Source organism: Notolabrus celidotus, chromosome 13, assembly GCF_009762535.1.
Source record: "Notolabrus celidotus isolate fNotCel1 chromosome 13, fNotCel1.pri, whole genome shotgun sequence".
Lineage (NCBI taxonomy): Eukaryota > Metazoa > Chordata > Actinopteri > Labriformes > Labridae > Notolabrus > Notolabrus celidotus.
The window spans coordinates 9,963,202-9,987,921 of NC_048284.1; the positions used below are offsets into that span (position 1 = coordinate 9,963,202).

Here is a 24,720-nt window from a genome sequence, read left to right on the forward strand (position 1 = left end):
TTATTCTCCAAGTGCACATGATCAAGTTTGAGCTGACTTGAAGATCTTGAAAAACGTAGTTTCAAATCCTGCAGAATGCCTCCATATCATGACAGATTCCTGTCAAAATAAAAGATTTTAGTCAGCAAAAAACATTTCAAATACGAAATAAAATGAATGAGAATTTGCCCCGACGTTTCTATGCACCTGTCCTCACATGTTTATCCTAAAATCCAGTTGCTATTTTCCAACTTAGCTGAGTCACTGTAACAAGAGTGAGAAGCTCGGACACCAAAAGAATCTCTTAAAATGATACAGTTAATGTGTTGATGAAGCGCATTGATCAATTACTGCTAGTGCCCAAGGCGTCAGGAGGCCCCTGATTTCTAGAGTCAAAGAATGACTATAAAGAGGTAATAAATGGGGCACTGGTGGTCTAAGCACCCCACATACAGAGGCTACAGTCCTCGTCGCAGAGGTCGCCGGCTCGATTCCCGGCTGGTCGACCATTTCCTGCATGTCTTCCCCTACTCTCTACTCCCCACATTTGCTGTCTCTCTTCAGCTGTTCTATCAAATAAAGGCAAAAAGGCCAAAAAGATAACATAAAAAAAAAAGAGGTAATAAACAACAACAAAAACTACAAAGATTAAAAAAAGACTACAATTATACATGACTAAAAACAACTAAGAAAGGATGTAAAACAACTAGAAAGTAAACAAAGCAACAAAGAGTCTGAAAGTGACTACAAAGAAAACTATATAAAAAGTCAAAATAACTCTGAAGACAAACAGCACAACTTCAAAGAGACACAAGTAGTCTACAAAGAGATGAAAATAAACAAGAAAAAAATGCTGTACAACAACAGGGGCAAACAAATAAACACAAAATAAGATTTGAATTATAAAAGGATGCAAAATACAAGGACAGACACAAACTAACATGAGAAAGATCCAAAATAACTTCAAAGATCAACAATGAAGCTACAAAAACGCAAAACAAATGCAAACACAGACTGACTTACCAGAGGAAACGTGCAACAGAGACAAAAACAACTCTAAAAAGATGCAAAGGGACGACAAGAATTAAGAAATAATTCAACTACAAAGACACACAGCGGCAACAAAGAGAAGAAAATTCTACCAATAAATGAAGGACTACCTGGAAAACTGCTTCAGAAAGTTTTAAGACAACTACAAAGACACAAAAAAACTTCAATGTAATAAAACTCAACCTCAGATGATGCAAATCCACTATAAAGAGACAAATCACTACTATGACAGACTAAATGTTTCAAAGTTGCTCTAAGAATAAAAAGTCAGAGGAGAGAGCAGTGTTTAAAATATTGTGCCGTTTTTATTTTTGTGTAAAAATCACACAGCTGCTAGTTGACTCTGCAGAGATACAGTACATCCATGCAGTTAAACATCTAGGATCCCACAGCCAAGAGAGAAGGAATTAAATAGAATATTCTTTCGCTGTTAGTCAGCAATTAATGCAAATTTACATATGAGTCCAAAAGTGTGTTTCATATACAATATACAACACAGATCTGGGAGCAAACAGCATTCAAAATCCTATCAAAGACACTATCGACGATTGATTGCTTCTGCCTGCCTGGATTGCCTTTAAGGGTTCAGGGGAGGGGAGCTGCTGTGCTAGCAAACATTAATCAATCAGAGAAGAGTTTTTAATAGGGTTGTAAATGGTATTAGTTCCAGGTCTGGTAACAACATGACACCCACACACACACACGCACACACAGGCACGCACACACCAAGTACATCATCATCCTCAACAGCAGAAAAAAGAAGGCGAGCCTTGATACGACAAGGAAGAGGAGGTCAGTCAGCCGCTGTGGAAACCTGAACGCCAGTCAGGGGAGTAAGGCTTTAGAAGAAGACGGGTTCTTCATACTCACAGGAAGCTCCAGGGACCAAACACTTAGATTAAAAAAAAAAACATTTGATGGAGTATTGGAGCCACATTGTAGGGAGAAAAATCTGAGATTTCAAGAATAAAGACGCAATATTACAAGAAAAAACATCTAGTTTAATTTAAAAAAAGGGGGTAATATTATGAAAGTAAGGTAAAAATATTCCCAAAATAAAGTCATTTTATAACAAGAACAAGGCATCAGTTTTTTTTTATTATGGGAAAAAAAAAATCAAGAGAAAAGTCCTAATTTTTTGGAAATAAATTGATCACAGTCCAGGGATATAGTATTGTTGGGACTAAAGTCATAATATTTGGGGAGCAAAGTAATTTGTTTGGAATAATGTTGTGATATTCCAGAAAGAAGTTTTGATATTCCAGAATAAATGTGAGATATTCCAGAATAATGTTGTGATATCCCAGAATAAATGTGAGATATTCCAGAGTCAAGTTGTGATATTCCAGAATAAAGTTGTGATATTCTAGAATAAAGTTGTGATATTCCAGAAGCAATGTGAGATATTCCAGAATATAGTTGTGATATTCCAGAAGAAATGTGTAATATTTTGGGCATAAAGTAATTATATTCAGGGATAAAGTCATCATATCTAAGAAATACAGTAATATTTAGGGAAAGAGAGATTCTTAGAACAATGTTGGACTTCTGTGACAAGACATTATGTTAATAGTTATCCAAGAGACTTGTTAACTACAAAAGATGCTCCAATGTTTTGTTATATTGCCTTTAAAAAATGTATGGGCTAACCTGAGCCAAATAGTTACAACTTTCTTGTAAAATTATGACTTCATTCTTGTAAATTTACTATTTTTCCTTGTATTTTTATGACTTCATTCTCACATATTTCTACTTTATTCTCCTAATATTATTTCCTCATAATATTCTGACTTTATTCTTTAAATGTCAAATTTCTCCATTGTTAATGTGGCTCTAATACTCAGTCATAATTTCAGGATACTGATGCTCAAATCTTAGAGTTTCCTGGTTGCAGCTTAAGAAATAAAACAAGTGGTTCAATATTTTTGTTTTCTTCTTAAAGCATCTTTAAATACACGTGAAAGACGAGAAAAACATGCAGGTTTAAAAAAAAAAAAAAAAGCACAGTGGGACGTGACACTTAAAAAGACAAAAAAAAAAAAGGAGGAGAAGGCGGGTTGAGTTCAAAGTGCAGTGGGGTCATTCAGGTCTCCTATTCTGCTGACTGCTCTCCGTGTGTTAAGCTTCATCTACAACCAGTGACGGTCGTATCTTGCAGATTTAGGGTGAAAGTGCCCTGATAGAAAATTAAAAAAAAGCACTGATTTGGAGTTTACTTCCCCTCAACTGAAGCTCAGGGAGAAGAGGAGGAAGCGGACTGCTCATCAGTGCTGAAAGAACAAAAAAAGGCAAAATGAATCACAAACATACAGTAAATGGTGTTTTTGGAAGATCTAAGATACAAAAAGTCAGAGTATACTGCTCACACAGTTGCTACTATCATAGTACAAACAGCTAAGTATAGTTGGTGTGTGAAGATGTATCGCCCTGTACTTGCATAGTGCCGACTGCTCCGTTAGAAAACAGCTGAATTTTCAAACATTATCGACTCGTTTCTTCACCCTCAGCTTGGATCTGTGCTGCAAAAAAAAAAAAAAATCACAGGAAAGCTTCTTCAAAAATGCCGCTTCCTGCAACCAGGATTATCTTCAAACCCTTCAAGTCTGTTTGTGAGAACACTTTTTCTAATCCAGGTGAAGTCAGAGACTGTAAATAACCGCAGAAACTGAGTAAGAGGGTTTTAAAAGGAAGCTGAAATGTTGATGGTCGGCTGTGAAAACCTGCGGGGGAGGGAGAAGCGGTTGTCGCACAGCCCAGGTCTAGGTGAGAGCAGAGTGACAGTTCAGTCATTTGGCATAAAGTTAAACCATTCAGTCACATCAATCCCCAAACACTGTGTAACATAAAGAACGGAAGAAGACAAAGCGTGTTCACACACTACACACACACATGTAGACTTCAAGGGGCAGTGAGAAGAGGGAGGTTGTCACAGGATGAGTGAAAATAAGCCTTCACCTTGACCATTTAGCCGTAAGGCTTTACACAAACATACAAATTTAGTCCCGCCCAGAAGTAGACCTGTATGTGTTTACAGGGAGACAAGCCACACCAAACTCCAGTAAAAAAAAAGGCAGATTTAACACACGTCTCAGAGCAGCACTCTAACTTTTTAAAGCCTCTTCCTCTTTTGTGGCCAAGCGGAAACCTCCGGTCTCAAAATATGAGTCCAATGCAGAAGTGCTAAAAACTGTAGTTCATCGAGGATCCACTTGAGGCTGGCTCCGGAAGTAAGAAACCACATACACACCAATTCAAAAAAGCCGATCTTTACAGCAGAAATAAACATGTTTACAGCCTGGTTCAAAAGACGGGTGTAGTCTGGATAGCTCATTTCTTGATCTGCACACACTGTAGAGAGGGTGAATTTTTCGAATTTCGAAGATATTTAGATTACGAGTCTTCCAATGAGAGGCACAGATGACTTCACTGACATGCAGGAACAAAGTAGCTGTTAGCTCGGAGGCATAAAGCCCGCCTTTTCACGTCACAATCGCTCTACAGCAGCAATATGGCTGCCGCCGCCAATTGGCCTCAAAACAGTGCTTCAGAAACAGATCGGTGACATCACGGATACTACGTCCATATTTTATACAGTCTATGGTTGTGGGATGTGAATGTCAAGAGATTAACTGTCAGGACGGTGGCATTTGGGAACTTTTTGAACATATTTAAAGCAGAAATGTTTTTAAAGTTCTGTTTTTGTTGGCCAGTTTTGAGCAAGCGTAGAGAAAAAGGTACACCAACATACTGAATACAATAAAATGACTTGTTAGAAGTTTTTTTAATTCGTTGTGGGAATTAGATAAAACGTACCTTATGGCTCAAAACTCCCACTAAGACTGAAAGTTGTTTTTCCTTCTTTGTTTCATCAAGCTAGCTTTTCCTTGCTCCATCTAGTCCACATATTAACGTAGCAAACCTCAGACTTCTTCTTGGTATCAAATACAAAAATGTATCTTTATCTGCTCATCCAAGCATAAATAAGGAGGTGTGCAACATTAAACTTGTGTTACAATTCACTATGCTAGATTCATGATGTGATTCTTTAACTATTTTTTGTAAGGGGTGCAAGTAACAAAGTTTAGGTCCGAGTTTTACAGTATAGATTGCTTCATAAAAGTTTAACGTGATACTTTTATATTGCTTACTGGAGAAAAAAAACGCTTTTATTTTGAAAAGATGCACATGGTGTTTCTGCTACATGGGAGTAAATGAGAACAGCTAAAAGAAAGCTGAAAAGCAACATGTGTTGGATGTTTGAACACAACCTCGAGAAGTATAGAGAGAGAGATAGTTTATCAGAAGTGAATGAAAAAAAAGAATATTGTGGGGTTGAATAAAGCGAAAAGCTACAACAGTGCGGAAACATACTTTGGCATGCTGGTGCAAGCGAATCCTGAACTGCAAAATGCTGCCAACATAACAGAGGTGTTCTGACGTTGAATCAAAGAAGTGAAAGGGAGACGTCGCCCTCTGCTGTTTGAAAAGGGTATCACGGTTCATCCTTCATCTCATGAATTTGAATCATCCCATCATATCTCTAGGAAGTGGCCTATCACTGAAAAGACTGAGCTGTCTCTAAACTTGTGTGATTATGAGTAGAAGTTTGGTGTGGCTGAGTCTGTACCCCGAGAGACAACAAACATACGGGCTGCTAACCTCATGTAAATCACTGAACAGGAGCCAAAATACACACACAGGCCCACGCACATTACAAACACACTCCACCTTACTTCTTCAGTCACTCAGAGTAAAATAATCAGACACCAGCAGTTTGTCTTCAGACCAAACCTGCAGCTTCTCGTCTGACACTCCAAACTGTTCCTCGGTTTGCCCGTCGTCCTCACGTTTCGCCTCTCTTTTGAGGAAATCCAAAAAGTGCCAGTTCGTAAATCCCCCCTCCACGCATGAGTCACATCTTCTCTGCGAGACGGCGCTCTCAGGTCCATCTGGTTTATGATTAATAAGGTGTGTAATCGAGCGGGTTTGGAGAGTTTTAACGGAGCGTCCTGCAGCAGGGTCTTGAGCCTCCTTCAGGGGAAATCCGAGATGGTGGAAGGGTGAGGGAGAGAGGGATTCACACAGCGATGCTTCAGATGAAAAACTACTGCAGAGTTTTCCTCTTCATGTTGGTTAAAGGTGAGAGAACGGTCTGAGCTGCTCCAGCTGCACTTCCAGAGATATCCTCTCTTCAAGCAGGTCCTGTGAAATGACGTTTTGTGAGAAATCTGACTGCATTGTGGAGAAGAGAAAGAAAACATGTAGATCCTGCATACCTTCAGCTGCTGCTGCAGTTCACTGTTGAGTCGTGCCAACACCGTGTTTGTCTCCTTGTTTCTTCTAATCGAGGCTTGAATCGCCTTTTTGTCCTTTCCTACTGACCTGAAATCAACAAGCACACATGCTTTTTACTAAAACATGATACATACAAACAATCACCTTCCTTTTCACCAGGTATTACTGAGTGTTGATGAAGAACCAGCTGAGTGTTGTACCTGGGGATGGAGGGCTGAGTAGCCAGAACAGCTGCTATGACGTTTGATTTCTGCGGCCCGTGTTGCTCATCCTCTGGCCGCAGCTCGTCTTCAGATTTCAACCTGCGGCGCACAGGTTTAGGAGGAGGTGCGATCGGACCAGAGGATCCCTTGGCCTGCTTGAAAGCAGAACCAGCACAAAATCAATAATAATGCAAACGCAGGAATACCAAATCACTTAGTACCTCTATTTGTGTAGATGTTATGATAATCTCTATATTTTGAGTCACCTTCGTATGTAAAATTAGTCATAAAACATCTTACATGTCATCATGTTGTTTGTCTTTAATGTAGGCATGTTGAACATATTTCAGTTTTGGTGTTTAATTTGGACAAAACAAGAAACTCAAAGATGTTTCAGTGAGATTTGGGAAACTGTGATCATCATGTTTTGCTTTGATCTATACATTTAACATTCAATGTATTGATAAAAAGGAGTGACTGATAATTATATATTAGTATTACTATTTTACCGCTTACTCTGTAGATATGACGGCATGTTACATTCACTTTTATTCGTCTTCTCCGTTTTTATATTAGAAGTAAATTTTTCCAAAAAGTGTTGACTTACAGAGTTGACAGTAGCTGAGGCTCTCTCGTCTGCTTGGCCATCACTCTTCACTGTTCTTAAAGGGCCAGCTCCCTCTGGTGGTTTCTCAGTCTGTAGACACACAAGAGGAAAAATGATGCGTCAAACTCCTACATCTACACAGAAAAGTGGGCCATCAACTGCTGAAATTTGTGAAAACAATTATGTACTTAAGTCACGCTTTAACAGATTGAGTTACGACGACTAAACTAGGATTAACAATGTGACTCTAAAAGCTTTGATAAACGGTAGGTGCATGCTTTGGTGCTATTGCCTCAGAAGATGCAACTTTGGAACCCACCAGTCATTTTCTATAATTGTCTGACACCGCTATGCAATATGTAATAATAATAATAATAATAATAATAATAATAATAATAATAATAATAATAATAATAATAATAACAACTTTATTTATATAGCACCTTTAAAAAAAATCTTTACAAAGTGCTTTGAATCAAAGTGCATAGTTCATATAACAGCAAAGATTTGGAACGACAGGGAGGAGGAGCTTTAACAACGCAAAACAAGATGCAACGCAAGAGGTTAAAAGGAATATACGTCAATTAAACAGAATGAAGTGGTGGGACAATAGACCAGGAAATTGTTGTTGAGATGTTTTTCAAGGATAAATAAATAAATAAATAAATAAATAAATAAATAAATAAAAAAGGATAAGTAAATCAAAGTATTAAAAGGACAATAAAAGATGTTTTCAGAATAAGCGGATGACATCACATCGAAAATTAGAAAAAGTGTAACAGGATATATTAGGAACATTAAAATAATAAATTAAAAATAAGAATAATAAATTGAACAATAATAATCAAATAAAGTTTAAAACAATTAATTAGTTGGATAAAAACTACAAATAATAATACAATAGAAGTAAAAACAGTAAGAAGCATGAAGTCACATAAAAGCAAGTATGTAAAAATGGGTCTTAAAAAGAGATTTAAAAGAAGTCACTGACTCTGTGAGCCTTATATCCTCAGGGAGGTCTTTCCAAAGTCAAGGAGCCCTTTAGGAGAGCACGATCCCGTTTGGATTTGAACCTCGACTTTGGAACGACCAAAAATTCCTCACCTGAGGATCTAAGGCCGCGAGATGACTCATAATTTATTAGCATTTCTGCAATGTATCCCGGGGCGAGACCGAGGCAAGCTTTAAAAGTGGACAGTAAAATCTTAAAATCTATTCTAAAATGCACAGGAAGCCAGCGGAGAGAAGCAAGGACAGGAGTGATGTGATGTTGTCAGTCAAAACCAGTTAGAATATATATCTGCTTCTGGGAATGTAAACATTGTTATTTTTTGTCCAATGCTTCCCAATGTTATTGCTTGTTCATCTGTTTCCAGTTAGCATTTGTTCAACAGTAGACAATAAGTTACACAGTGTCTTAACTCTGACTTACTTCAGCAGCACAAGCCTGGAAAAGAAACCTATTGTCCTGTGATGTATTTTTAATTTACTTGTCTTAAGTTTGCAAAAACACATCATCATGATGCACATTGTTAGCTGAACAGAGGTTAGATCAATTGTTTCTTAAGCATTCAAGATAGTCGGGAAATCGAAACGCTGAACACAGGAACCAGAACACTTCCAATGCTGAAAATTCTAAACCCTTGAGCACAGATCCTACATTTTCATGTGGAATCTATAAATAGACATTACAGTAGATCCAAAGTTGTAATTCGCAGCTCAATGCTTGCAGTTTCCTGCCTTAACAAAGCTGCCTTCAGGGAGGGTAGGACAGGCAGGACTGTTATGAAAGAGTAATAAGAGCTGCATGATCTCCAGGTGGGGACCTACCTGTCCAGGCTCACTGTGAACGTCCACATCCGGCAGACTGGAAGGCTGTTCAGATGCAGCGAATGCCTGAAACTGACTGAAGTCTGCAAAGTTAGGCTGCTGTGGAATCTGATTAGGGGATGTGGCTGTAAGGACCGGCCCTGCTCCTGGTGCACCTTCAGCCTCAGAACGAAGCGCGCTGTGAGGCAACGACGTCTAGAGAGAGGAAGAGGCGGGTGATGACTCGATACAGAGTTTATGAGGCCGTAGTGCGAATGTTTAGAGTTTTTCTGTCTGTTTTTTTTACCTGTGTGGGCAGAGGTCGAGGAGGCACAGCGGGGGGGTACGCTATTGTAGAGGATTGAGGTTGTCCTGGTGCGGACGTGGCAGCGAAGGTGCGATTCATGTCGAGAGACGAGGAGCGAGAGTGAGACGGGTGGGGGCGAGGCGGAGGTGGAGGCGGGGCGGCTACCACTTTCAGAGCCTCTGGAGACGTACCAGACTGAGACCTGGACACAAAGATTAGAATTTATGGAACCAGGGAAGAAAAAAAACCCTCAGTACCCACAACGCAATTCATTCAAATTGATATTAGTAAAGATGAAACAACAGATTGAGAAGCTTTGAGTCCCATGACAGACACTAACCTTTGTCTTGTAATTGGCTCCTGGTCTGAGGTGAAGGAGTCTGAACTGCTGTAGCCATCACCTTAAAGGCACAGACATAAAACAAAAGTTCTTTCATTTTGCTTTGAGAAAAGCAGATAAAAGCCACAATCTATGTCATGTTTAAGTTGCGAGTTAAAGCGCAGAATACTTCCTTTAAAATCAGAATCAAATAAATGTTACACACGGGGCCTCAACCAGGAGACCAGACCCATGCAGCTGGCTCCACATCTCTCATGCTTCACATGAGAAGAGCAAATCCATGTTTCTACAATCCAAAAATGAAGCGTGGTATCTCTGATTCAACGGCTTTCATTCAAGCCTGTCTTTTTAATCTGTCCATCTTTATTCTGACAGTGTCGTAGGAGTGCATCACTAAATGGGCAGAAATAGACTACCTCATTCATGGCGCAGCAGCTCTTGTCTGGTACTCACCTACAGTGTTGGCAGCTACAAACTTCATGGAGGCAGGTAGTTTGGTTTCTTCAGGCATTTCAGGAGGTTTTGCCAGCAGCGGACTGGTGGGATGGTTATGGTCTGAAGGTTTCAGAAATAACAGGAACAGTTAAAGAGCTGAGTCAGCAGAAGTAAAAAAGACGGAGTGGTCTTATCTCTAATGTCATCACAAAATATCTTCAGTTGATGTTAAAGAAACTGTTAACAAGCCTGACCACAAAGCATTTCTACTGCATGTTTATATATAATGAAACTCTGTGTTTTCTCACTGTGTTTAACGATGTCTCATGTTGACTCATGTTTATGGAAAGTTCAGTACCTGTCATTGTTCCTCTTTACAGCTAATCATTGGCAGAATGTTACAGGAGTCAACAGAGCTGTCAATCATGCTGTTATAACCCTTTTTTAACCCTCCACTTATGTTGCAGGTCAAAAAGACTCTTTTTAAAGTCTATTTTAGGCAATATATGCCCTCCTAACCAGGTAAAGGCAGAATAAAAATCTGGGCAGCTATGTCATGTTAAACTATTGTATTTATATTTAGGTCTTTCCAATGTACATTAAAACAGTTTTAACATTAATTTTAATGAAAAACTGGTGAGTTATCCTCATTGAACCATGATCTGAGAATTAAATTAAATTAAATTAAATTCATAAAACGATATTTGTCCCCGGGGGCAATTTAAACAACATCAATGGACTAAATCTTGATTTAAATGGTTAGTAATGGAGTTAAAAATTAGATTAAATAAAATATGTATTGGGATTTTTTTGGGGTTCTGACACTTTTGGATAATTGAATATGCCCGGGTCAAATTGACCCAGGAACATTATTGCTGTTCCAGAGTATTGAACAACAGGAAGGTTTTAGCATCAAATAATTTATAAACACCGAATAAATACACAATACGGATCAACTCAGTATGATAGAAACTAGTTATGACGATAGATCTACACAGCTGTCAATGTTTGGCTTCACTTTTGAGGAGCTGTCACGTTGTTCATCTTTGTATAGAGTATATCTGCCTGAGCCTGCAAAATTGAATCTTTTAATTTAGTTTCAGCCTTAATCAAATTAATTTCTGATTAATCTAATCATGTTTTTTCCATAATTCATTTTTAATCAAATTCATTTTTATTATGTTTAATTATAAACTTACGTTGTGCCACTTATTTAGGGCCAGTTGTTGGCAATTCTACTGTATTGTTATAAAAGGAACATTTAGAGTTGTGTTATAAAAATAAAGATTAACTTCATCGCAGTGATATCCATTAAAAATGTCGACAAGTAATAGAAAAGTGTCCCCACTAATGATCTTTCTGCTGCTCATGTATTAACAGAAACCGATCACTCTCTCATTCCCGCATTACTTAATGATGATTTGTTAAGACAGAGATCGCCTCACCGCTGCCGGTCCTCTTCAGCTCCATCTCCTGCATGTGGATCTTACTGGGTGTCATCCGGATGGGGACAGGGTGAACGATGGCTGTGTCCTGCAGGATGGATGGAGGGACAGGAGGTCAGCGAGGGGGAAGAAGAACAATGATGGTTGGAGGGAGAGGAGTTTCACATGACACAGACGTGTTTGTAGTCCAGAACATTTTATCTTCAGATTTCTATCAGATGACCTGGTTTGCACCTCGGCGGGCCCACCTCGTGTGTCAAAACGCAATCAACGTGACGTTTGGCTTTGTTGCATTAATGACATGTTGTGGTAGAGATGATTTAAGAATTCTTGGATCATTGTTTCAAGAGAGAGCAAATGTTAAATATCTTAAAATACCTGCAGGTCATTTCCTGAATGTTTAATTGAAATATTCTGATACAAAAGGCCTGTTTTTTATGTTTGAAAGAACAACAGCACACTGAAGACAGCACTACCAGTTCTACCATAACTCACCCGACATTTTTAATGCACCACTTTGAGCCATTATGGATCATTTTTATAATTCAGCTCAATTTACTTAAGTGACAGGTCTGAAAGCTTCTCCCATCACCACTGCATGAACTTCTGCTCTCTGTAAAACATCTACTTGTTTTTGTAAAAGCAGATCATCAATTTGATAGTCCAAAGTAGGAGGGAAAAACAGGCAGTAAAAAAGGAACAGTTCCTCTATCTATATATTTATCTTAGTGTCATTTTTCAGGTTATGCTGTGATTTCTGCTAGGGATGCACGATATTGGATATTTTGCCGATATCCGATATGCTGATATTTTACAACTCATTTAGCCAATTACTGATACTGATACTGATACTCTACTTGCAGAGATCAACAATTTTCTTCTGTATTGGAATTAGCGTACAGTATTATGGTGATACTCTTATCACATTTGTTATATAATATTCCTTTTTTGTGCAAAATAAGAAAAATACTTAAAACTGCATGTTTATTTATGATACATCTTACTTAAAACTTGGATGATGCTCTACCTGAGACAATCATAACAATACCCACAACCAGGGCAAATTTGGCCAATTTCACATTTGACATACTATGTAATGTGTTGCAAGAAATTCGTATTTTAGTTTCCCTCTAACGGTTGTGTAAAGGTATTGATTTTTTGTGGTGTAATGCATTCCACTATTTTCATTGGCCAGTTAAGTCATGTGACTCAGCTTGATCACATGATCGAACCTGTCAGGAGAAGCTGAAGCTATCAGCACATGGAAAGCAGACAGCTGCAGCCACCTCATTCTTTCCTCCTTTTGATGTGCCTTGGAAAGCTTCGCTTGTAAGTTTATTTGCATTGTAAGTTTATATTGTCACTGAAGTGCTGCTTAATTGTAATATTTGTACGCCAAAACCGTTACTTGTATTTACTTGTTTCTGTTTTCGCTCTTTTTGTATACTTTCAGTTTTACAACAATGAATATCTTCATGAGAATGATGACAACAGTAAAGGACATTGAACTTTACTTGAGCCTCTGAATTTTCTCTTCATTCATCTGTAAGCTATCTGTCGATTTGTGTACAGACACACATTGGGGACAGAATATAGTAAGTAAACATAACCTCTATTCACAGGGAACATGTGAAAAGTGCAACTGTACAGCAATTAAACCCAAATTAAATAAAATGGTTTACTCTTTGACAGTAAATTTGCCTAAATTATTATTATTATTGTATTCTATTCTAAATTAGTCAGCTACATGTACCTTACAGGTTGCTGCTTAAATTCAAATTTAACTTAAAACATGAGCCCAACATGTGTGCAGCAGCCCATTATTTTTTTATTATACAGGCAGATATCGGCGTGTTGGCCGATATCCGATAGTTCATTTTAAAGCCAATATCGGCCGATACCGATAATGTGCCGGTAATATCTTGCATCCCTAATTTCTGCAGGATGGTCTTGTCAGTGCCTAAAAGATCAACACGTTCGCAGCACATGTGGTAGTCTTTGGAGTAGCTGTGAAGAGATTTTAACAAGATAAGGAAGATATTTTTCTAAGGGATAAAGATAAATTCACCAAATTTTGAACAGTAACCTTAAATAAACCATTGATTAGATTACTTACAGCACATACAAATAAATACAAATAAAAGTATCATTATACCCAATGTGGAAACATTGTTTTTCTCACTTTCTGCAAAAGCTCTAGTGATTGGTGGATGTCACTGTAGGAAAAAAGGTGATGTCCAATAGAAGCTAAGCCAGCCAAATCACAACACACACTGACCACTGCTGAGGCAGCAGACGACAATTTGAAAGAACATCATGCACAGAGAGAGAGAGAGACAGAGACAGAGAGAGAGAGAGGGAGAGAGAGAGAGGAGAGAAAGAGATATCATAGAGAGGGTTAATGTCTGTCCATTAATGGTGAAACCATGCATACTAAGTGATTGACTTACAGGGTCAGCTGGTGCAATGTTAGAGTCAAATTGGGTCAGAGTTTGTGAGCTGGAGGAGCGCTCGCTAAACGTCTCCCACTGCTGCAGGAGACAGACAGACAGTGAGAAAAAAACATGTCAGTCAGCCAGTGCAGTGACATCACACATTTACATCATCAGCCCGAGCCTCCAACTGTGATGGGGCATCGCCGACAAGGTGGCGATGCAACATCATCAGCGAGCATGAGGACAAAACAAACATGGCTGACTGTGATACAGAACAGCAGGCTACCACCACAGTCCGAGGAGTGAGAGAAGAGGTGCTGGATTATCAGGAATTATGTTTGAGAATGGATCGAATCATGATGGATGGATGAAGGAAAAGCAACTTTAACCAGATTTAACCGGAGCGCTTAATCATGATGAAACAAACGCAGCGAAAGCAAACAAACATGGAGCTAACTGTGAAAATACAAAAAGGGGAGAATGGTCGTGTGTGCATGTCGGAACCTCGCTGCTCTGGTTCATCTCGGGCCAGGCCTGGTTTAGTGAAGGCATGGAGGGAGATTTGTTGGGGGTGACCTCCACCGGGGAGCCCGAGTATCCGACGTCGGCGGTCGACTCTGGGACCTCTGCACACGAAACATTAAGACACACGTTAGCGAGATCCATCAACAAAAGCCAAACACGCCAATACCAGTAGCTCAACAGTAAACAAAGTGTAGGAAATAATCTGAGATATCTTATTCCCACAAGTGTCCTAGGGTCTATTTCTTTAGAATCACAATGTTTGTTCTAATTATGGGGGGAACAATAATATTTACCAACAGTCTGGTTTTTAAAGGGACGCTATGCGACTCTGAATAGAAGAAATAACAGTCATTTCTTTAAAACTCACCCTATCTGCATACATCTGGCCATAAGTTTAATTTGGTCTAGTGCGTCCAGAGCTTGATGCTTAAGACAGCTAATGTTAGCTAGATGGCTAACATGAGAAAGTGTGCTGTTAACAGTGACTCAGGCTGCTGACTTATCTCAGTTTGTCAAACTTTGACACCAAGTGTTCGCATTAGTCACACCTAAACTTACTCACAGATTTTGTTTATGGGTGTTACAGCTTTGTCATAACATTCAAGCACATTTCCTGCACTTTCAAAATACTTAAGCAAAAGTTTTTATCGAGTCTTGAAACCTTTATCATGACATCAAATTTGTTACCCCAAGAAAAGACAGCATTCAAAACATAGAACAGAAAAATATGATGATAAGATTATATTATCGCACATTTTTAAACATTCTTGGTTTGTATGAGTTGCTGTGTAGAAAAAATAACAGACTTTGTTGAAGATTTAGCATTTTTGGAGGAATGCTGTTCTGAATTTCCTATTTGGACACACCAATTTAAACCAACCCACGAGTCCAAAAGTAAGAAAACACAACTGAACACAATTTATTCAACCCAGTTAAACACAGGACCAGTGTCTGAGGATTAAAGATGTCAAATTGGTTTGTAGAGTGTAGCTAAAGTTAGCAAAGCGAGCACCACCAGCCTTTGATCTTCCTCGCAAGTTAACATTGACATGTCTGCACTGGTTAAGCATTGCACAAGTCAAGTGGTTATCACTTGGTCACTTTAACCTAAAACAACCTGCATACAACTTTATCTCCATCTTCTGGATCAAAACACTGCTAGACTGCTCCTTGCTACAAGATGCCATCTGTCCTCTGTGTTTGTTTACATCTGGGTAGTTGAGCATCATAGCATTGTATCAGACAGAGCTTTTTATTGATTACTTTTAAAATTTGAAATGGACAGGCACCAAACTATTTAAGCAACCTTTTAACCCTCTATGTGCCTAGGCGGCCCCTCAGGTCTGTGGATGCATCTCTGCTGGTTGTGCCAAGATCCCGCCTGAAAACAGAATGTGACCGGGCCTTTTCAATCAGAGCTCCAAGTTTGTAGAACTCCCTGCCACAGACGATTAGACAGTCCACAACCTTAACTGCTTTTAAATCCTCACTAAAAACATTTTTATATAAGAAGCCATTTCTCCACCCCTAATTCTTTAATTTGCTCTGCATTCAGATGTCTTGTTTGGCTTCTGTCTTTTTCTTCCCCGTTTTCACCGTTTTTTTATGCTTTGTATTTCTCTGCTTTTTTGTTGTGAAGCACTTTGTAACCTTGTTAAGAAAAGTGCTATATAAACAAAGTGTATTATTATTATTATTATTATGGCAGTAGCATTAACAGGAGATACAGCCCCAGCTAGTGGCAAGTGGCTGCTCAACAGCTTAGACACAACATATGACAACATTTGGGCCTACATTAATACAAATATAAATAACTAGTTAATTGATCTGTAATTCCAGTGACAACATAAAAGGTTGAATCAATATTTTTTGTTTACTTTTAATATTGTGTATGTACCTGTAAACAAAAGGCAGGGTATTTTAATATATTTCAAAGATTAGGAGATTATCTCCACTCTCTGTAAGCAGGTCACTGAAACATTGGAAAGGACAGCCTGCTTGCCTAAAGATTTAATTTCAGAATGAACACTTGCAGTTTTAGAAATGTCTTTTTTGGCATCAGCACAGCTGAGAAATGACGCCAAACACTCCTGAAGTATTATAACTGGCAAGCCAGGCCTTAAAAAATGATTTAAATGGAATCTGAAAATCAAAAAGAGACTAACAGTTCTGACTAACGTGTTTCTACTCTCTAAAAAACACCTCTCTCTTTAAATAAAGGAAACAGTAACCTACACTGGAAATAATCGTGACTTCCTGTTATAATGTGTGTCTGAAAGTTCAGACGAGTCGACTGTGGTCAGTTATGGGGTGGATGTGGCACTAAGAGAGCTATAAGAGAACAGAGAAGCTCCATCATGGAAATAACATCAGAAAAAAACCTATAAAAATGAACTACAACCACTGCAAGTTTGCACACTGCAGTGCTGTTACCTTCCAGGTTTTATGAGGCCTAAAGCTGGGAGAGGGAGCAAAAAAAAGAAGGGAGGGGGAGAGAGAGAGAGAGAGAGAGAGAGAGAGAGAGAGAGAGAGAGAGAGAGAGAGAGAGAGAGAGAGAGAGAGAGAGAGAGAGAGAGAGGCTGCATACCTGCTGAGTCATCCAGGTCAATCAGCTTTGGCATCAGGCTCTCGGGCAGCTTCTCAGGAAGGTCGTAGCCGTTCTTTCTGGCCACGACCAGGTGAAAGGCAGCACAGAACTCGTCTAAGGTCAGAGCTCCGTCTTTATCAAAGTCTGACAGCTCCCTGTGAAGACACATGAGACATGTGTGAGACATCAACCTTCCCAACATCTTTTAAGAACAAAGTCTGCTTTTGTTTATCCAGATATTTACTTCACATGCTCTTGTGGGCATCTAGAGAAGACGCAGCACAAACACTGGACTGATTGAAAATATTCCTCCCTTAACTTTTCACATTTTGATGGCTGTGCAATTACATGAAAAGGACCGTAGAGTACCAGATCAATAACACCGCAAGAAGCGAGTGTAAACAAAATAACTCAAGTGCTTGTGATTGGTTCCAGCCTACTTCATTATTATTGCATTTCACGGCTGTCCACATCAAGTGGAACAAATGTGGAAATTAATAATCTTTCAAAGGCATCCTTAATGACAGCGCTGATGCAACTTTATGCGGTCACTTTGTGTAATCTTAAATAATACTTTTTATGGGGAGGGTCAAAAGTTCAGAAGAAGTGCACAACTTCAGATACAAGCAGAGATAGAGATTGACAACTCACCAAATATGTGACAACTCTAAAATCGGTAGTTTTGATTTGGTGAAGAACTCCTTTGCGGCTGAACCTGGAACAAAAAGTACGTGAAGAGAAGTTAAAACAAGCGATCCAGTTTGAGACGAATCTTGTTGTGTGTGTGCGTGAGTGTATCTGCATTTTTTTACCCGGTATGAAGCCTGTGAGGTCTGATTGGATGGTTTTAAACTGGTTAATATAATACTGTCTCTGCTCATCTGTGATCTTCCATGGATCGTCATAGCCGCTGGACTGTCTCTGGATCTCATTGGTTGTTGCTGCTGAGGCCACCGTTCGTATCGTTGTGCTTTCCTACGAGGAACAACGTGGAACATTTACAGAAACATGAAGCAGAGGAACTGTGGAAATGAATACATTATAAGGACAAGAGTTGTGGCTTTGCTGCACTCTCACACACAAATCTGTTCTGCAGTACTTTGCCACCACCACGATGCATCACAGCGCCACAAGAAATCCTTCCTTCTTGTGGCAATCAGATGTCACAACTCATTTATCTTGACGTCAAGAGAGGTGCAGCAGCAGAGGCACAGGAAGGCCTCCATTTTGGTTTGTTTAATCTCTCTCTTTCAGTTTGGGTTTCTCTCTCTCCCTCTAGATCACAGTTGTTACAATTTCCTCACAGTTATCAACCTCATATGGGCTCATCAATGATATATCATGTCTATTGATGTGCCTTCAGATATGCTCTGACATGAAACCAGAAAAATAATGAACAGTCATGATGGTACAAACTTGAAGATGAAAGGTTGATTGTGATTCAAGCTAAATAAATGGCTACCCCAGCCACCACATCAGAATTTGATTATTTTTCCAACCTTAAAAAACTGCTGGATCATGCTCTGAATGGGCCATTATTTACAGTAATAGCCCATTACAGCATTTCTCTCTCTTCATCTCCTCTATCCCTCTTTCCAACTCCAACTCAGTCGAGGCAGATTCTAACATGAGTCTGGTTCTGCTCGAGGTTTCTACCTGTTAAAGGGAGTTTGTCCTTGCTGCTGTAACTAGCTAAATACTGTGAGGTGCAATGCTCATGGTGGATTAAGATGAGATTAGACTGAGTCTTATCCTGTCTTGATGTTGGTTCTTTGTTAATAATTTGACATAGAGTACGGTTTAGACCTCCTATGTTTGTAAAGCAACTTGAGATAATGTTTGTTGTGATTTGGCGCTATGCAAATAAAGATTGATTGACTAACATGGGCATAATCTTTTCATATTCTGAATTTACCATAGATTTATTTATATGAAACTGCAACTGGACAACAGAACTATTCAAGATTCCATAAAACTAGTCTCAATTTTCAGAATGGTTTGTACTTTGAATAATTTGCACCTTAATTCAATTTTTTTTCAATACTGAGGCAGACCAAAGTCTATCAGCTGGAAGCACCCAAGCTAAAAATACTGCAGGGCTCAAACGTCTCAATCTGACAAATTCAGTAACTCAAGCTATGATACCAAAAATCACACGACGCTTGGCATCAGGGTGCAGAGAGCCTTGACCCTTCAGCTTAACCTGATGTGATGTGCTATGAAACACATGGTCATAACGCTAAGATTTTATTCTGATGACTTTTTGTATCATCTCTTATGGATCCATGTGTCATGCTGTAATTTAACACATGCCTCAATGATAAGTGATCCATTATGAAGCTACATTGCAGTTAAAGAAAAGTAAAATCCAGACAGTGATGGGGTGTTGCTGCTCTACCTGGACTGACGAGGGATGCATGGCTGGGATCGCGCTGGATGGCGGGGTGTCCGCTGTGAAACTGACCCAACTCTCTTGACTGGGAGGCGGGGGCGAATGAGACGACCACATGCCGTCAGCTGCTACTGGAGCTGGAGGGAGGAGGAGAGGGAAGGTTACCTTTGTCCTGTTACAAAAATAATATTTATTTGTAGAGCACTTTTCAAAATCCAAGTGTTCCTCATAAAGGAAGCAAAATGAAACATCATAATCAGAAGTAAAGATTAGGAAATATCAAATGTTGTGCAACTTTAAAAGCTCTTTTTCTAGATAAAACCCTTTTTTTTTTGTCTCTCATAGAATCAAATTGTGACACATGAGCATCTGGAATCAGAAAGTCTCTTTCTGGTAAACAATCATCATTTCATGCTGATGAAAGCACGGCACAGACCAGAAGTCGCTTTTGTTCCACTTATGACTAACTGCTGCAACCGACAGTCTCAGCAAACATCGTGTATGTACGAGCTGCAAACACCAGGAAGTAACACAAACACACACCAACATGTTCTGTGCTGACTCTTTGCGAGTCAAAACTGGCATCAACTGTTCTGTTATGCTTTCTCATCAACTGTCACAAATGTACTTTGTGGATGTTGTTGTCTCTGGCTGTGGATGGAGTTAAACCCAGACTCCTCTGGCCTCTGCAACTCAGATCCAGTCCGGCTGTCAGTTAATACATATTGACAAAGGTTTCCATTACAGTTCAAATATAGCTGCCTATTAATGGACCTTTTATACCTTCATTAGAAATACATCATCAGAATCTGTACCCTTAGATGTGTATGTATGTGTACATATATACATATACATGCACATGCATGTATGCATGCAGACATATGTATATATATTTTTGTCTCCTTTTTATTTTTATTTCTATTTATTTGTTTAGGTATTTATTTATCAATCTATTTATCTATTTATGTATTAAATAATCTAATTTATTTATCATTAATATCATTAATATTTAATTATATTTTATTATTATTGTCATTGTTATTTATATATACATATATACATATATATAATATATATATATTTTTTAGGTTTAATTAATTTCTTTAATTCTCTGTTTAAACACATCAATATATGTTTTGATATTGGACCTGTACTGCAAAGTTTGTGATTTGCTAATAAAAACAAACCTTGAGAAGCTAAATATAGCTGCCTTCTAACAGCTGTGTTTATTTAACATCAGAAAAAAATGAATTTAAATGAATTATTTGGAATTACATATGTTTTAATGTCAACTCAGAGTGGAAAACCTTCCAAAAATTACATTTTAAAAACAGCGTTTGATATATATTTATTTTTTATTATTGACTCAAAATTGCCAATAATTACTAAGAAATATGAGGCCAGGAGAGAATACCAGCAACAGTAATGAAAGGCAGCGTTGTGATTCCACACACAAGAAGAAAACATGGACGACCTAGCCAACAAGAAGTTCATAACTGCGGTCTTTTATTATTATTAGTGCAGCAGGTTTGGGGTTTTAGTGAAAGGAAACATTTCTTAAAGTCAGGCGTACTTTCTCTAATTAATACGCTTTTATTTTGCAGCAGTGGGTGAGTGGATTTTACCCGCTTGAGGTTCTCTGAACTGCGTCCACACTGCTCCAGTCGCAGCCACCGCTGGCGGTCTGTCTGCGTTTCCTCCGCTGTGCTGCCGCTTGTGTTTCCTCCACGAGTGAGGGGAGGTGGGGGGAGACTGGTGAGGGGAGACCACCGGGGATGTTGGCTCGGGCTGGTGACACAGAAATGAAATCAAATGCATGAAATATACATGCAGAAAAGCAGAATTACATTTCTTATTTAGTACTTGTGTAAAAAACTGCTGAAGTAATGTGCATTACGATCTACAGAAATGCAATCTTTGTAAATCTAAATCTGACAAATAAAGAAAGTGAATCTTAGTTTGCAGAAGTTGAGCCATCACTCTCGTGATATGGCATCACATGTTGCGGGTGTAAACTGTTTGATGCCATCTCAAATACTGAAAGATTTCTATCCTGACCACTCCGACAAACTGGGACAGAAACTAGCCGATTAACGCTTCTTCAAAGCTCTGTCTAATCTGTTCATCACTGATATGGCATGTTCAAGCAGCCAGCGAGTGAGCATTGTGCAAGAGATTCAAATAACAGATAACTGTAGAGGAAGAGGTCCGCATGACTGACAGGCAGCGAACACACTGCTGCTGGTTTCAGCAAAGGAACAACAGCAGCAGAAATGTCAGAGAGTAATTTGAGGGAGAAACACGAGCAGGAAACACAACAGTGACATATCTGTGATGACAGCTGCAGGAGGAAACAAACTGTGTGTACAATGTTTCCCAAAAGACAGATAACAGTTGTGGTTATATTTGAAGCAGGTTTTGCAGGACTTAATTCAAGAAAAGAGAGTAGCTTGTCTTTAAACGATGTCAAGTCCACATACTGGAGGTAAAATAACCCACCTGAGGTTCTACACTGGGAGCCAGAGGTTGGATCACTTCATGGACAGGATGTGCAGTGGTTGTCGGTGGACCCTTCTTGTTCTGGTGCCCCCGCCCTGGTGGTCTGGGTATTACTGCGGTGGCGGATGCCGGGTACAGCCCTTGACTATCTGTGTCCTGGTACAGCGCCGCGTGCCTCGCCTCCGCCTCGTTCTTCCCCACCACGAACCTGGGCAGCGGCAGGTCTTTGACTGGAGAGACAGGAATCCATTGGCAGGATTAACGGACAGATTAGTTTCACATTGATTTTCAGGCGCTTTGATGGAGTTAGCTGGGAGGCTGAGATCAGGTTCACATTACACCAGGACTGTGAGGGATCATCAGCCTGTCATGTTTGGTGGATTTCAGGAATTATTCTCTGCTGATGACTGGAGATTTTTCACTGAGGCCACTTTCCATCATTATATTCACTGTACTTATTCACTGACAACATTTCCCAGAATTCCTAGAGAGGAAGCTTGATCCTGTTGCAATTAGCTATGTTTATTATGAGTGTAACAGACAAAACTGCATCGCTAGCTGGAGTCCTGGCTTACACCTGTTGCATCCAGAGCAATCATCCACTCGTGAGCCGTTCAATGTTGTAAAAACTAAAACAAATTTATTTAGATGTTCCATCAGTGTCACAAATCCAAGTATTTGGCAGATGATGCAGGATTCCACAATATTAAGCAAAACTCTAGAAGGACACGGTAAAAAACCATGCGACTCCAAACCAGTCTAGCTTCCACTGACTCCTCCCACTGTCTGTGCCACACACAAACCTATATTAAAGAGACAGTCTTCTTATCAAAAAATAAACTATAATAATATGTTAAACAACCAAACCTATTATGTTTTTCTATATTCTTTAAAGCTGATTCATGAGTTGTAATAGTAAAAACATGCATTGAATGCTTCTGGAGACACTGCTGCAGCTTCTTTACGCTGGATGACTAGTTGATAATAGGGATGTCAGGATTAAAGGCTCCGCTACACCAAGTTTTTCCTACTGTCTCTGCCAAAAAGAGACCGCTACATGATGTTCGGCATAACTTGTAAACAAAAAATGAGTGACACCTGTGCAGAGTTTCTCCATGATTTAAAAGTGCGAGGCAGCTTCCTCCGCTAATTTCCGTACCACCCCAGGTCCTGTCAGAGTCAGATGTGTTTTCATAAAGAACACTGCTTTCATTTTTTTAACTGCAACATTAAAATGACGTGTTGGCAGCGTTTTATTAAAATCAATCCAGTGCAGCAGAAAAGGCGCTGCCAAAAAGGCACAAGAAGAAAAAGGGACTTAATAAACATTCCGCAGAGTGCGTCTCTTTTATTCTCTACAGGTGAGGTCGTCCCTGTAGAGGCTAATCGAAGCTTTAAGCCACTGAGGCGCTGCACCTGGAATACCTATATGATGCGCTGGAGTTACCGTGCTTGATGAATTAAAGTCCAAGTCATATTTGCCAGTTGAACTCTCAGTCCATTTATTTTCGTGACATGAGCTCCAAAAGTGTCCAAAACATGACATTTCCCAGACGAACATACACGCAACCACACAACAAAGGTTCCTACCTTAAATAGACAGTGACCCCGTACGACCTTAATTACAGACACAGGTCACACACACACATTCATTCATAATCTGCCTTTACAGTCCCGATGACACCTGTGTCCGAAAACAAAACACGCTAATCTCTGAATGCACCTCCAACCTGTGGAGGAATCAATGATACGAGTCAGCTGCATAATAATCGGGATAATCGTGAAACCGTGATTATTTCTCTCACAATAATCGTACCACCAAAATCTTTAATTGTTGCATCCCTAGTTGATAATTAACTTTTATCTGCTCGTGTTCTTTAACTCTACTGTCTATGAGTTTTACTCAAACACCATGTGCTTGAACGGCTGTACACACTGTGTTTGACGTATTATTCTGGAGATGCTTTGGTGAAACTAGAAAACGGATCACCAATAAAAACAATCCTCTCAACAAACTCTCATGCATTTAACTCCACTTTGAGGTTTATTCATATTTATTCTCTCATTTCAAACAAAGACAAAAGAAATAAAAGTAGTCTGTAATCACACTTGACATTTTTACTGGTTTGGGTGGGTCGTGTTGTTCTTGCTTTTAACCTCCAAAACTGATGGAAGTTGATGGAATCTGATTCTTATCTAGTTTGTACAGTGTGTTCCAGGACCTTTTCTACAGAGGACCTTTCAAAATAAAGCAACGGGAAAGAAGAATAAAACGAGCGAGATGAAAATCATATGAGACTTCGACAAAATAAAGTGCAACGCATACAAAATAGACAGAAATGAATGCAGAACTTTTTAAGGAGAGCAAATGTCCTTGCTGAAAACTCACTGAGCATGCATATGATGAATGGGAATGTAATAATTAGCCAAACTGAAGTAGGAGTGTTGCAGCTTCTTAACCCATTTTGTCTTACTCAATACTGGATTTTTCATCCCTAAGGAAAACAACTGCTTCCTATATCTACAATCAATCATTATTTTAGTCATTCTTAAAGCAAAAGGGACGGATGTTTGCTGGTTTCACCTCTCAAATATTAAGGATTCGCTGGGTTTTTCTAAATGATAGCAAGTCAAATATATTTCATGTTGTAAGATAAAAAAAGCAATTAACAGACATGATTTCACCCTCTGAGGAGTTTTGAATCGTGCAAGTTTCTTACACTTAATCATCTAGACGATGCAGAATATAATCATTAGACTAATCAATAATGAAGTTAATTATGAGCTGCAGCTCCAAAACCAACTAAAGCAT

General features: G+C 39.1%; 1 protein-coding gene across 3 annotated transcripts in view; it reads right to left on the reverse strand.

The window, feature by feature from the left end:
• Positions 1-1,312: 1,312 nt before the first annotated feature.
• reps1 (RALBP1 associated Eps domain containing 1) overlaps positions 1,313-24,720 on the reverse strand; it is a 33,098-nt gene continuing 9,690 nt past the window's right edge. The window contains exons 4-21 of one of the 3 annotated variants that reach the window (XR_004633549.1): positions 21,909-22,138; positions 21,035-21,197; positions 19,416-19,546; positions 17,830-17,992; positions 17,669-17,732; positions 17,018-17,172; positions 14,410-14,531; positions 13,921-14,001; positions 11,471-11,558; positions 10,044-10,145; positions 9,591-9,651; positions 9,251-9,452; positions 8,965-9,159; positions 7,135-7,224; positions 6,525-6,679; positions 6,306-6,411; positions 5,821-6,231; positions 1,313-3,548 (exon numbers count right to left, since the gene is read on the reverse strand). Coding sequence is in view for 1 of the 3 variants with exons in the window: in XM_034699681.1 (XP_034555572.1) it covers positions 6,163-6,231; positions 6,306-6,411; positions 6,525-6,682; positions 7,135-7,224; positions 8,965-9,159; positions 9,251-9,452; positions 9,591-9,651; positions 10,044-10,145; positions 11,471-11,558; positions 13,921-14,001; positions 14,410-14,531; positions 17,018-17,172; positions 17,669-17,732; positions 17,830-17,992; positions 19,416-19,546; positions 21,035-21,197; positions 21,909-22,138 (2,180 nt within the window). In the remaining 2 variants the exon portion in view is untranslated. Of the gene's footprint in view, positions 6,232-6,305; positions 6,412-6,524; positions 6,683-7,134; positions 7,225-8,964; positions 9,160-9,250; positions 9,453-9,590; positions 9,652-10,043; positions 10,146-11,470; positions 11,559-13,920; positions 14,002-14,409; positions 14,532-17,017; positions 17,173-17,668; positions 17,733-17,829; positions 17,993-19,415; positions 19,547-21,034; positions 21,198-21,908; positions 22,139-24,720 lie in introns of all 3 variants that reach the window. The other 2 variants (XR_004633548.1, XM_034699681.1) reach the window with 2 other exon arrangements.